The sequence below is a fragment of the Nicotiana tabacum genome, chromosome 19 (genome assembly GCF_000715075.1).
Source record: "Nicotiana tabacum cultivar K326 chromosome 19, ASM71507v2, whole genome shotgun sequence".
In the NCBI taxonomy this organism is placed as follows: domain Eukaryota; kingdom Viridiplantae; phylum Streptophyta; class Magnoliopsida; order Solanales; family Solanaceae; genus Nicotiana; species Nicotiana tabacum.
Window position 1 is genome coordinate 10,937,801 of NC_134098.1, and position 12,354 is coordinate 10,950,154.

Sequence of the window (12,354 nt, forward strand, 5' to 3'; positions counted from 1 at the left end):
CTAAGAAAATCGCTAACACAAAATAAGCAACAATCCAAACTAGAAGAAAATAAGGTGTAACTACAGACACGCTAATAGTATGATTAAACTAATACGAACTAAAATGACAACAATTTAACTAACACAAAAGAAAGAGAAACAGGAAAGCGGGAGGTACCAAATCCCAAGAATAGAACCTGGAAATTCGACTTGGTGCACACCCGAGGTTGCGAAAACTGACGTACTTCCTTCTAGCTCCTACCAGCCTTTGTAAACACTAATTAGGGATGCTATGCACTACTTGCTCGTACGCCTCATGCTCGTCTCCAACTACCGCGGCTAACAACCTGAAAAATCATAACAAAACAACCACGAAACCAACAGAGGATGGGGCTGTCAACCTGCAATCGCTGCACTGGTGTTTAAACATACGACAGTCCGGGCTGCCCAACTAAACCATGAGGAAATCCGGCAAGTGCAGCAGAGAACGTTAAGTTGTCAAACATAAGGAAGGGGAAATGAGAGTAAGAGGGGGCGACTCAGATAGGAGAAAGAAGAGAGGGGGCCGTCAGGGGTCGCCGGCCAGAGCTGTCGCCAGCGGAGGCAGCCCTATTAAGGTTTCTAGGAGAGGGTGAACAAAAAGGGAGGGGGAAGAGAGCAGAAAGAGAAGAGAAAAGAAAGAAGAGAGAAGAGAGAGGAAAGACGGGATGGATTGCCGGCCGAAAAACACTGGTTGAGGACTGGAGCGAGTGGAAAAGCAAAGCAAAAACATGGGGGAAAGAAAGGAGAAGGGGGGGGGGAGAGAGAAGAAAGAGAGGGGTGGTGGTGGTGGTTGGGGGGGGGGGACGACTTACCTGTGTGTGGTAGCCGGTGCTGGTGAGCACGCTAGTGGGTTTAGCAGATCGTCGACTTACCTGTGTGTGGTAGCCGGTGCTGGTGAGCACGCTAGTGGGTTTAGCAGATCGTCGATGAGAGAGGGCAGAAAATGGAGGTCGGAGAGAGAGAGAGAGAGAGAGAGAGAGTCGTTCAAATTAGCAAAACCATATGTAATAAAAAATTTTGAATTTATTACTACTTATATTTTTGTTTGAAAATTTATTTTATATTCAATATTAAGTTAACCTTCTTTGAATTTGAATTTCTAATTTAAACTAATAATGTATATAATTCAATCACATTTGAGTTCATTCGGGCTGGATGCCAAAGACTACTCATATCACATTTGAGTCATTTTACTTGAATGCATTTGTTTTTCCAACATTTGAGCACATCTTGATTAATTAATTAATTAGCTGATACATTTAATCAGCAGCCAACATAGATATTACATAACTTTGACTCCCAAGCCCTACACAAATAGAAACATTCGTAATTTCATATGATATCTTTTCGATCAAATTCTAGTTTCCAAGTTTATTACGACTATTCGATCTAAAATAAGCAATTTCTTGAATATTTTTAAATAAAAACATTAAAGTTTAAAAGAGAAAAAAAGAAAATCATCTTTATTCTTTCCCGCCATTTCTCTCTTACACTTCCCCTTTGTCCTCACCGCCGCTTCTCCCTTACCTTCCCCCCCTTCTCTTCCCCTCTTTCTACTATTCCACCGGCGACTGCGATTTCTCATTTCTCTTCTCGCCGGTCGGAACTCTCCCGTTTTCCAGCGAAAACCTAGTCCTCCAGCTACCCTCTCCCTCTCGCAGCACCATCGAGGTAATATAGCTCCTTCAATTTTTGAGATTTAGTATATGAAGTTTTTATTCAAATGCTGAAATAGTTTCGATTTGTTTTAATTTATAGAAGAGTACTGATTATTTCTTAATTTATAATAGTTATCAAGTGTTCTGGCAATCTGTTTCATTAGATATACTGATTCTAGATCTAACAATTAATTGACAAATGCCCAATTTTCACTAATGCAAGCTCTTACGGGTGATATGCTTGTGTGATATTAGTAATCATACTTAAGTTTATACTTTGCTTTAGGTTGTCATAACTCATAATTATCAACTTCTTTTGCTCGATCTATTTGTCTATATAAACCGAGAAGACGAATAACCTGAATTGAATCATCAAATCGACCAAATGTAGATCCTATCTAGATCATGCAAATGAAATGACAACATGTCTATATTGAGAGCAGTGTTCTCCGCCTATGTGTAAAGGAATATAGTTGTTTTAAGCAAATGCTAATTCGATTTAACAGACCAAGTTTAGTTATGCACTCTTGTTTTCTTTTTGGTGTAGAGAGGAGCTTGTAAATGAAGCAGAATCCATATTAGGCCTCTTAGAATCCATACAAGACTAGAAAGGGATTCTTCTCTAGGTTTTTGTTCAGTTCTACATATTCGAGCACTTTCTTGGTGCTGCATCTATAATATATTTACCTTCTCTCAGAAAATGAAATGGTATTTCTTGTATAGTCTATATGTTGCAAAGCTTCTAGTTTTCTTCTGCTTATATCATGACACTAAAAGCCACACTCCAGGATTCTTTGTGGAAATAAATTGATTTTCCAGTTCAGAGCTTTATGCTGATTGCAGGATTTTTGCATATCTTAATTGCTCTTTGCTTACCATATACTTTATATTTACTTATCAGTGTATATGTTTTCTTCATTCTCTTCTTTCATTTTGCACTTTGATCTGATTTATGTTTTTTTCAATTTCGGAACACTCAGATTTTGCTAACATCTTCTGTAGGCTTTCTTGCAAAGGTAATTGGACAAATTATAGCTGGTGATAAAGCAATTGTCTAGATTCCTGTAGAAGCTTCCAATGGCAGAAACCCCAAAGAAGAAAGCCAAACAATCCCTTAACACAACCCCCATTAAGCAACACAAGCAACTGCCTGTTTCTAATTTATCTCCTTTAAACCCTATTATCCCTCCAACCCCACAAACCCTAGACCCCACCCCTCGCCGCCGCTCCCTCCGTCTTACCTCCACCCCTCAAACCCCACCACCACTACTTCCTTCGCCTCCATCTTCTGCCCGCTTCCGTAAATCTCTCAAATTCACTCCCAAAAGTGCCACAAATTCAGCAAGAAGAAAATCAAAGCTCACTGTTTCTACCCCCATTTCGACACCGGGACCCACTGAATCGAAGAGGAAAAGGAAGTCTTCAGAGAACAAGAATGTGGCTGTTGAAAAAAGAAGCAGTTTAAGGGGTTGTAAGAAGAAGGTGTATTATAAAAAGGTGGTTTATGATGGGGGAGAGTTTGCTGTGGGGGATGATGTGTATGTGAAGAGAAGTGAAGATGCGAGTTCGGATAATGAGGATCCCGAAGTGGAGGAATGTAGGATTTGTTATAGGCCAGCAGGGAGGGTGATTATGGTTGAATGTGATGAATGCTTAGGAGGGTTTCATTTGAAGTGTTTGAAGCCACCACTGAAAGAGGTTCCTGAAGGGGATTGGATTTGTGTGTACTGTGAGGCGAAAAAATTAGGGAAAATGGTGGAAATGCCCGCACCACCCAAGGGAAAGAAACGGGTAAGGACTGCCAAGGAGAAGTTACTTGACAGTGATCTATGGGCGGCTCGTATTGACAGGTATTTGAACTTCTTATTTCCTAAGTTAATTATAAGAACTTTTTATGGTTTTGTTTAATTTTGCGTATCAATAGTCGTGATGTTTGGTTAATTCTGATATCAATGTTATAGTGTATGGAAAGAAGTGGATGGTACCTACTGGTTTCGGGCACATTGGTATATTATTCCTGAGGAAACGGCTGCAGGAAGACAGCCACATAACTTAAGGAGAGAACTCTATCGGACTAATGATTTTGCTGATGTTGAGGTAACATTATGCTATTCTCTTTTCTGTCGTACAATGTAATGATTTTTACTTTGTAGGTTATATGCCACCTATTTTGCTGCGTTTGAGGATTGTAAGTTTTGTTAAGGAAGAAAATTGTCCTTGTAGATCAGTTCAATTGATTGATAACTTCCCAAAAGTAAAAATTAGATGGACATAAATGTTTTTATCTATCATTAAGTATTGTTTTTGATAGAGTTCTTAAAAATGAAAGATTACAAGTGGTAAGCTTGCTTTTTGGGTTTTGGATGTTACAACGGATCTAGAGGATAGGACTCACCCCAATGCAAAGAAGCCAAAGCTTCAATTTCTCTGCTTATTTGGCAGTCTGATATTGACTGGCTATGTTACGAGTAATTGACCATTACATCTGTTAATGAAGACCTACTATTCTGTCTGCAGATGGAATCTGTCATCAGGCATTGCTATGTTAAGAATCCAAAAGAATTTGAGAAGGCGAGAAATGATGGAGATGATGTTTTCCTCTGTGAATATGAGTATGACATTCACTGGCATAGTTTCAAGCGCATTGCTGAGATTGAAGATAATGATGTGGTGTGTTCTAAAAAAAATTTGATGATATTTTGTGGAACCTTTGTTTATATGTGATGGAAGATTTTGGAACTAATAAGCCGTCTCCTCATTTGGTAGGACGAGGAAGAAGCTGAGAACGACGAGGACTGGAACTCTTGCGAAGATCCAGATTCTGACGTGGATGATGAAATAGAGTATGAAGAGGAAAACCAAACTAATCCATTAAGCAGACCATCTCCAGCTCATCCGTTGGCTGCGGTATACAAATTGTCCTTTGTCAGATTCCTACTTCACTTCTTCATGTTGCTTAAAGCAGAAGCTAATTAGTTTTTCTAAGAGTGCAGAATTCAAGAAAGGGACGCTTTTTTGGACTACAAAAGATAGGTGCAAAGAAGATACCAGAACATGTGAGATCTCACAAGCTTACTGAACTTGAGAAAGCAAAAGGAACCCTTTTACTGGCAACTTTGCCCAAGTCTCTACCTTGTAGGATGAAGTATGTCTTTCCCGAGGTGCACTCTTTATGCAATTTGCTCCATATTTATCTGATAAGCAAGTGCTTTTTTTTTTTTTTTTTTTTTTTTGGCAGAGAAGTGGAAGAGATAACTACTTTCATAAAAGGTGCCATATGTGAGGATCAATGCCTGGGCAGATGCCTTTACATACATGGTGTTCCTGGGACAGGAAAGGTATCTATTGGCTTAGGGGAATACCCTGAGTGATAACACAAGGCAGTCATGTTTTGCCTCTATCTTTTAGGCTTGTCAGACATTACTGATTTGTTCCTTTATCTGCACTATACTGCAGACAATGAGTGTACTAGCAGTAATGAGGAATTTAAGATGTGAAGTTGATGCAGGGAGCATTAAACCTTATTGTTTTGTGGAGATTAATGGCCTAAAATTGGCTTCACCTGAGAATATTTACAGTGTAAGTTTGAAGTTCAATCTTTCTGGTGATGCAGACGATGTCTTTATTCTCTGAAATGTTTCTCTTAACTGTTTCAGGTTATTTATGAAGCACTTAGTGGACATAGGGTCGGTTGGAAAAAGGCTCTTCACTTCTTGAATGAGCGGTTTTCAGATGTGACTGAATGTAGCAAAGAGGACAACCGCCCATGTATTCTACTTATAGATGAACTTGATCTCCTGGTTACCAGAAATCAAGCGGTAAATGATGCATCCTTTTATCCAGCATGATAAATATCCAAAACAGCAAGTTGCACATCATGACCTTTTTTCTTTTAATTACAGGTTTTATATAACATTCTCGATTGGCCTACAAAGCCAAATTCCAAACTGATTGTTATAGGTGTGTGTACAATTTGCTGTCAATGTTTCCTTCCATCCGCGTTAGTTATTACATGTAAAGATAAAATGTTAACTTTTCTCACCAACAGGTATTGCAAATACTATGGATCTTCCGGAGAAGTTGCTTCCGCGGATTTCAAGTCGTATGGGCATACAAAGACTTTGCTTTGGTCCATATAACTATCAGCAGCTTCAAGAAATTATTGTAACTCGCCTCAATGGAATTGATGCCTTTGAAAAACCGGCAATTGAATTTGCTTCAAGGAAGGTTGGTCCTTCTGTGGTGCATCTCTACCAGGAGCTTATCTTTATTACCCGATTCTAATTATCAAATCACATACTTGAGCTTGTCTGCTGTTGTAAATGTGATACTTAAACTGATTTTAAAGCAATGTCCACTTTACACATAAATCCAGGTGGCAGCCGTTTCAGGCGATGCACGCCGTGCACTAGAAATATGTAGGCGAGCTGCGGAACTTGCAGACTATCATGCTAAGAAATTGCTATCAATTCCCAATTCTGCTGCAGCAGGTGAGAGCTAAATCTCGAACTAAATAGACACTAGTGGCAAGAAACAAATACTTGGAATTCCAGTAGAAGGAAATACACATTTGTTCTGGTGATGAACATATGTAACAGATGGAATGTTGTCTACATCTTTATCTCTATTTCCTAGTGTCAAATTTCTTAAACTTGTGATACATGTTTCAGCAATCGATGACCTCTTTTATTCCCCAACATTCATTTCATTCACCAATTGAATTCAAATAGGGATATCACGACTGTTAAAATTATAGAATACAAGCATTCAAGCAATAAAAGGATGCCTCGTGAGATGCATCAATGAGCTAGTGCCTACAAATGATAAATTGAATTCAACCCAGTAGTCACATTCAACAGGAAGCTGATTTACTAGACATGTGTCAATAATGTAAGCTAATTTGATAGTTTCCATTCTTTATATAATCAACTGTGCCATCTCCCAAGATTTTATGGTGTTACCTCTGGTGTTTCAGGGGTTGGCGTATTTCATTAACCAAGGTGGATCTTAGGTTCTTATAGGCAATCTCTTGATATCTCACATCGTAATGAAGCAGCATCAGTATTAGCTGTTTTGAGTAACAAAATAGAATGTACAGCAATCTTCATCCTTGCTATTCATAGCAATAGATCTCCTAGGTGTTTTAATGGTGGTTGGAGGCATTAACTACTCCTTGCTGCTAATATCTTTTAGCTAGGTGGTTTTATACAGATTACTAATATATGCTTGCTTTATGTTACAGGTAAAATGCTTGTCAGAATGGCAGATGTTGAAGCAGCCATTCAGGAAATGTTCCAGGCTCCTCATATCCAAGTGAGTCCAAAAGGAACACACTGGTGTAATCTCAATATTCATTTTAGTTAAAGGGTACTTATCTTCTCGATAACAATCAAGAGTCCACTTTCTTCCCTTTTTTTAATTATAGGTAAAAGTTTTTTTATAAAACTAATGCACTAAGCCAGTGCCCCAGGCGTAATTACAGGTTTTGCAAATTAGCTATTGTGTCTAACATTGCCTCTACATCTTGTACAATAGCTAGTTTGCACCAAAAAGCTAGCAATGAAGCATCTATGTTTAAGGCTATGTATGTTTCTTCTTTGCCTTAAAAAAATTTGTAATTTTTTTCAAGCCAAACAGTCCACCAGATGGCTTGAGGTATAGTGTTCCACGTATTTTGAGCTTTCTCGCACAGCCCCTCCCTGATCCAACACTTCAGCAGTTCTGTAATGGAATATGGCATGACCCGATACATGCCAAGTATTGACAAAAACATGTTCTGTAACTGACTTGTTACTCTGCAAGGCTCAAAGAGGTGGGTAACTTCTTCAGACTGTTCTTCGCACAGTGTACATCTACTGCAAAGCTGAAAACCTCTCTGTTAGAAGTTGGTTTGGGTATCCAGGAGAAGCAAGAGACCTTAAGAGGCGCCAAATTGAACCAGATATTTTTCCAAGGCCCCTGTTGTTGAGCCACTTATCTTTTTTTCTTTCTTTGTTGTCTTGCCATTACTCCCATTCACAAACTAGTTGGCATCCATTGTGTGGGTAGGTAGTTTTGTAAAAAATAGCTAAAATTTGAACTCTCTGCTTCACCAAAACTTTTTGGGTGTCCAAATGGATGTCTCCAATAGTTTATAATCCTATCAATTGCTGGAAGAATCAGCTTTGTTAAAGGCTCGCTTAAAGCGCCCTTAAGCCCTGAAGCTTGGGGAAAACTAGGTTGAGTGCTTCGTCTCGCTTAATTGGCGCTTTTAGCGTAGGCGTCAACCAAGGGGCTAAGGCATGTGCACCTTCACCCTTGCGTTCGGTCCTTAAGGGCTCAGCAATATACATATATATATATATATATATATATATATATATATATATAGCTTAAATTGAATTAAAATCCTAAATTTATACTACATATGTATTTGCATTTATAGTTGCATTTTCTTGCATTGCATTTCTATTTTTGTTTCTCTTCATTGGTGCTTTTCTTCGAAACCCCCCACGCTTTAACTGCGATTTGCGCTTAAAGCTCCGACATACTTTGGTGCTTTTTTGAGCTTTTCGCTTTTGACTACTCTGGGAAGAACGGGAGTATCCTTATATGCATGTAAGCATTGAAATGAAATTTACCAAAGGAGTTCTGCTGACCATCTCTTAGTACAAAATGGGAACTCCAACAATTTCGTAGTGCAATCCTGTTATGACTAGCTCTGTTCTTCTGTAGTTGATCCATAAGGATGCAGCGACTAAGTGCTAGCTAATGTTTCACTGGCTGTGTGTGTGTGTGTGGGGGGGGGGGTATAATGATTTTGTTTCTTTTGTACACTGTATCATAGTGCTTGCATTATATCTAATTATTTGTTTTTCTGTAGGTGATGAGAAGCTGCTCCAAACTGAGTAAAATCTTCTTGGCAGCTATGGTCTATGAGGGTCATAAGACAGGGATGAGTGAGACCACCTTTGACAAGGTAGGTAACCTGTCTTCTGTCTTTTGCAGTTTCGCCTCTTTTGGCATCTATGATTTAGTGATGGATTATGTGTCTCTTGTAGTGAATAAATCGGATTAATTGATCTCTTTTCCAATTTATTCTTTCTCCTTTGATTCTACTCTTTCTTCTACCTTGGTTTTTATGCTCTTATTTTAAAGTCTTCTGGCCTATCTCTCTTCTGTAGTAGCTTGATTCTTTTTTAAGTTTGCTCCCTAACATAGTTTTCTCAATGCAGTTGGCAATAACTGTTTCCTGTCTCTGTACAAGCAATAGTGAAAATTTTCCAGGGTGGGATACGCTTTTAAAAGTCGGGTAAGCTACAATATTCTTTCGTTCCCTGAAATTTTCAAGCTATAAATTTGTAACTTTGCATTAATGAAGTTCCAGATTTCTTGTTTAATTGCTCTATATCGTGAGTGGCAAGCCCTGATCCTTTTATTAGCAAATTCTGGTAGTAAAACATTCCTTACCGTGTTGGTGGCCCCTGGCTGTCATCATTAACGATTAGTTCCGTGTTCTCTCATAACAACAACAAAAAACCCAGTGTAATCACATAAGTGGGGATCTGGGGAGAGTAGTGTGTACGCAGACCTTACCCCTACCTTGTGAAGGTAGAGAGGCTGTTTCCGATAGACCCTCGGCTTAAGGAACGCTAAACAGGGAGTAACCAATAATAACAATAACAAGAGACAAAAAACAAAGACACTATGTGTAATAACAAAGATCTAACAAAAGACATACAAGGATACTATTAGCAATACTGATAAGAATGACACAACATGGAATAACAAAAATCTAGGAACACGAAACTGTAAGAATAATACTAATGCTACTGGTAAGATTATGAGAAACTCCCGACTACCTATCAAACTTCAATCTAATTCGCGACCTCCACACTTTCCTATCGAGGATCATGTCCTCGGTAAGCTGAAGCAATGCCATGTCCTGCCTAATCACCTCTCCCCAATGCCTAATCACCTCTCCCCAATACTTTTTTGGCCTACCTCTACCCTTCCTTAGACCCGTCATGGTCAACCTCTCACATCTCCTAACCGGGACATCGATGTCTCTCCTCGTCACGTGCCCGTACCATCTCAGCCTCGATTCCTGCAATTTGTCTTCCATAGGGGCCACTCCCACCTTGCCCCTAATAACCTCATTCCTAATCTTATTTTTCCAGATATGCCCACACATCAATCTCAATATCCTCATTTCTGCTACTCTCATCTTCTGAACATGTGATTTCTTGACTGGCCAACACTCAGCACCATACAACATAGTCGGTCTAACTACCACTATGTATAACTTGCCCTTAAGTCTTGGTGGCACATTCTTATCACACAAAACACCAGATACGAGCCTCCATTTCATCCACCTCACTCCAATACGATGTGTAACATCCTCGTCAATCTACCGGTTGCCTTGGAAAGCAGACCCAAGGTACATGAAACTATCTCTCTTGGGAATGACTTGTGTATCAAACTTCACGTCCACTTCTATTTCATGTGTCCCTCACTGAATTTGCACTCTAAGTATTCTATTTTCGTCCTACTCAACTTGAAACCTTTAGACTCTAGGGTCTGTCTCCAAACCTCACTGAACTTGCACTCCGTGTTCTCTCATAATGTCGTGAAATACATTTAATCATTGATATGAATAAAAGTGGATGCCAGTGAATGGTGATTGTAAATCCTCTTTCATTTTGTTAATTATCCTACTTATGTCATTTATTTTGTTTGGTGGCAGATGCAAGCTTGGTGAATGCAGAATACTTCTATGTGAACCTGGAGTGAAGCATAAATTGCAAAAGTTACAGCTCAACTTCCCAAGGTCAGTTTCTTTCAAGTCCTCAGTTGTATGTGAATCAACCCTTGTACCTGATTTTCTCTTTCAATTAAAATGTCGTTATAGAAGCTCATCCTAAATAATCAAAATGCATAATCATCTGTGCCCAAAAATCTTAACAGTGACAACTTTGTTATGATAGACTCAAACATACATTTATCAACACATTTGAGAAAGAAACTCAACATCTGACTAATGGGAATTTTATCTGGCAAATTTGTTGTTCGTCCATGTTTTTCCTTGTTTATGGGAAGTCTAGGCTAAGTTGGATTGGGGTTCCTTAGCATTTGTATTTATTTAGGTTTTCAATTTGTACCTGATTCTTTTTGGGGCCTAAGCGTTCTGGTTATAGCCGATGGCAAGACTTGAATTCAGGATCTTAATTGTGTAAACCCTCTTATGAAAGCTTATTTTTCTGTTTATTTATTAAGATCTTCAAAATGAAGACCTTATGCTTGTTTCTTGCATGGATGATCTATATTAGGAAAGAAATGTTTCAGATAGGATATTAAGGATGAATAACTTGTTGCTCTTTCCAGATGTCATCTGTTAAGTGAAACTCTTTCATTCAACTAATGATAAGCTGTTTTAGTCCATCAAAATAACCTCTTGAAATGTTGGCTTTTTGAAAAGATTATGGTAAAGTGAAGTTCTTTCATCCAACTTCTAATCTTGTAAATTTTTGGAAATCCCCATGTTTTAGTAGTTTTTGATTCATCAATAACTCTACAGACGCTAAAGTGCTTTTAGAATGAAACCTTAGCTTAGAGCTTCTAAAAATGAAGAGAAATTATCCTCCTCATTCTTCCAAACACCCCCTACCTCCCCCACCCCCACCCCACCCCCCCCCCCCCAAAAAAAAAAAAAAAAAAAAACCCAAATGCTGAAATGTTAAAAATTAGTTGTAATGGTTGCTTTGATCCTGATTGATTGCGTTTTTGTTGCAGTGATGATGTTTCTTTTGCACTTAAAGAGAGCAAGGAGTTGCCATGGTTGGCTAAGTATCTATGATTTGTGGATGTTCGAGTTTCGTTGCAATTCTTTTTCCTTCATGGATAATCATTGGTTTCATATCCTTTTTCCCAGTCATTTTCAGTTCACGTCAAACTCAGAAAATTCTTCACAAAAACAGTCCTATTTTCCTTGTTATCTATGCGCTTGTTAAACATTATTTATTTGGACCAATTCCAGAATCTTGATTGAAATTGGTACGACTTATTTGAATGTGTTATGAGGATGTTTTTCCAATAGCCGATTATCGTCTTATCTGTCTATTTAAATATTTCTCCAGATTCAGAAAAAATATGAAGTTTGACAGTATGATGAGATTCTGTGGACAGGATGTAATTATTCATATGGTATGACAAGGCATGTATAGCATGGATCTGAGCATTATAGAGTACATAGAGTTAATTAACAATCAAAGCTGGCATTAGATAAACTGCATGATTGCTATGGAGGGTTGAATGGAATAGGTTGAATATGACCTGGTCGAGTTTGTCATAGAAAGAGAACAAGAATTTGCTAGTGTTAATAGTGCTTTCCATTTCAAGAAAAAAGAATGTTGACCGATAGCACGTCATGAAATAGATTCCACTGCATTAAAATTGCTTTTGAAGATATGATTGATTTATGATTATGATTCCCACTCCTACATACAAGACAAGTAATTATATTATGTATGTTAGTAAAAAAGGATGAACTGACACTGTCGATACATATGTTTGGATACTGAACACATGATTTGACCTTATGCTTGAGATATGGTATTTCCATTTGGTATGAAACATGATATTGATATTGAAAGTACACTTTATGAACATATGTTGCACTAAAAAAATGGTTTTGGGA

At 38.3% G+C, this 12,354-nt stretch overlaps 1 protein-coding gene and 1 non-coding gene across 2 annotated transcripts; both read left to right on the forward strand.

The window, feature by feature from the left end:
- The first annotated feature begins 1,545 nt into the window (after nt 1-1,545).
- On the forward strand, nt 1,546-11,753 carry LOC107764231 (origin of replication complex subunit 1B). Its single transcript, XM_075239647.1, has 17 exons — nt 1,546-1,692; nt 2,682-3,529; nt 3,641-3,776; nt 4,197-4,349; nt 4,446-4,586; nt 4,673-4,824; nt 4,918-5,017; nt 5,136-5,258; nt 5,336-5,497; nt 5,582-5,639; nt 5,728-5,906; nt 6,055-6,169; nt 6,922-6,992; nt 8,542-8,637; nt 8,894-8,970; nt 10,405-10,488; nt 11,451-11,753. The coding sequence occupies exons 2-17, from the start codon at nt 2,757-2,759 to the stop codon at nt 11,512-11,514; spliced, it is 2,484 nt and encodes an 827-aa protein (XP_075095748.1). The 5' UTR covers nt 1,546-1,692; nt 2,682-2,756; the 3' UTR covers nt 11,515-11,753.
- On the forward strand, nt 4,257-4,334 carry LOC142174017 (small nucleolar RNA snoR28). The gene has a single exon (XR_012703381.1). It is a non-coding gene; the product is annotated as a small nucleolar RNA snoR28 (small nucleolar RNA).
- Nucleotides 11,754-12,354: the final 601 nt, after the last annotated feature.

Bases quoted from the DNA above. Each gene is read 5' to 3' on its own strand.
- LOC107764231 (XM_075239647.1), top strand. From the start codon at position 2,757: ATGGCAGAAACCCCAAAGAAGAAAGCCAAACAATCCCTTAACACAACC. The intron at 3,530-3,640 runs GTATTTGAACTT...TCAATGTTATAG, and splicing joins TGGGCGGCTCGTATTGACAG to TGTATGGAAAGAAGTGGATG. The intron at 8,971-10,404 runs GTAAGCTACAAT...GTTTGGTGGCAG, and splicing joins GATACGCTTTTAAAAGTCGG to ATGCAAGCTTGGTGAATGCA.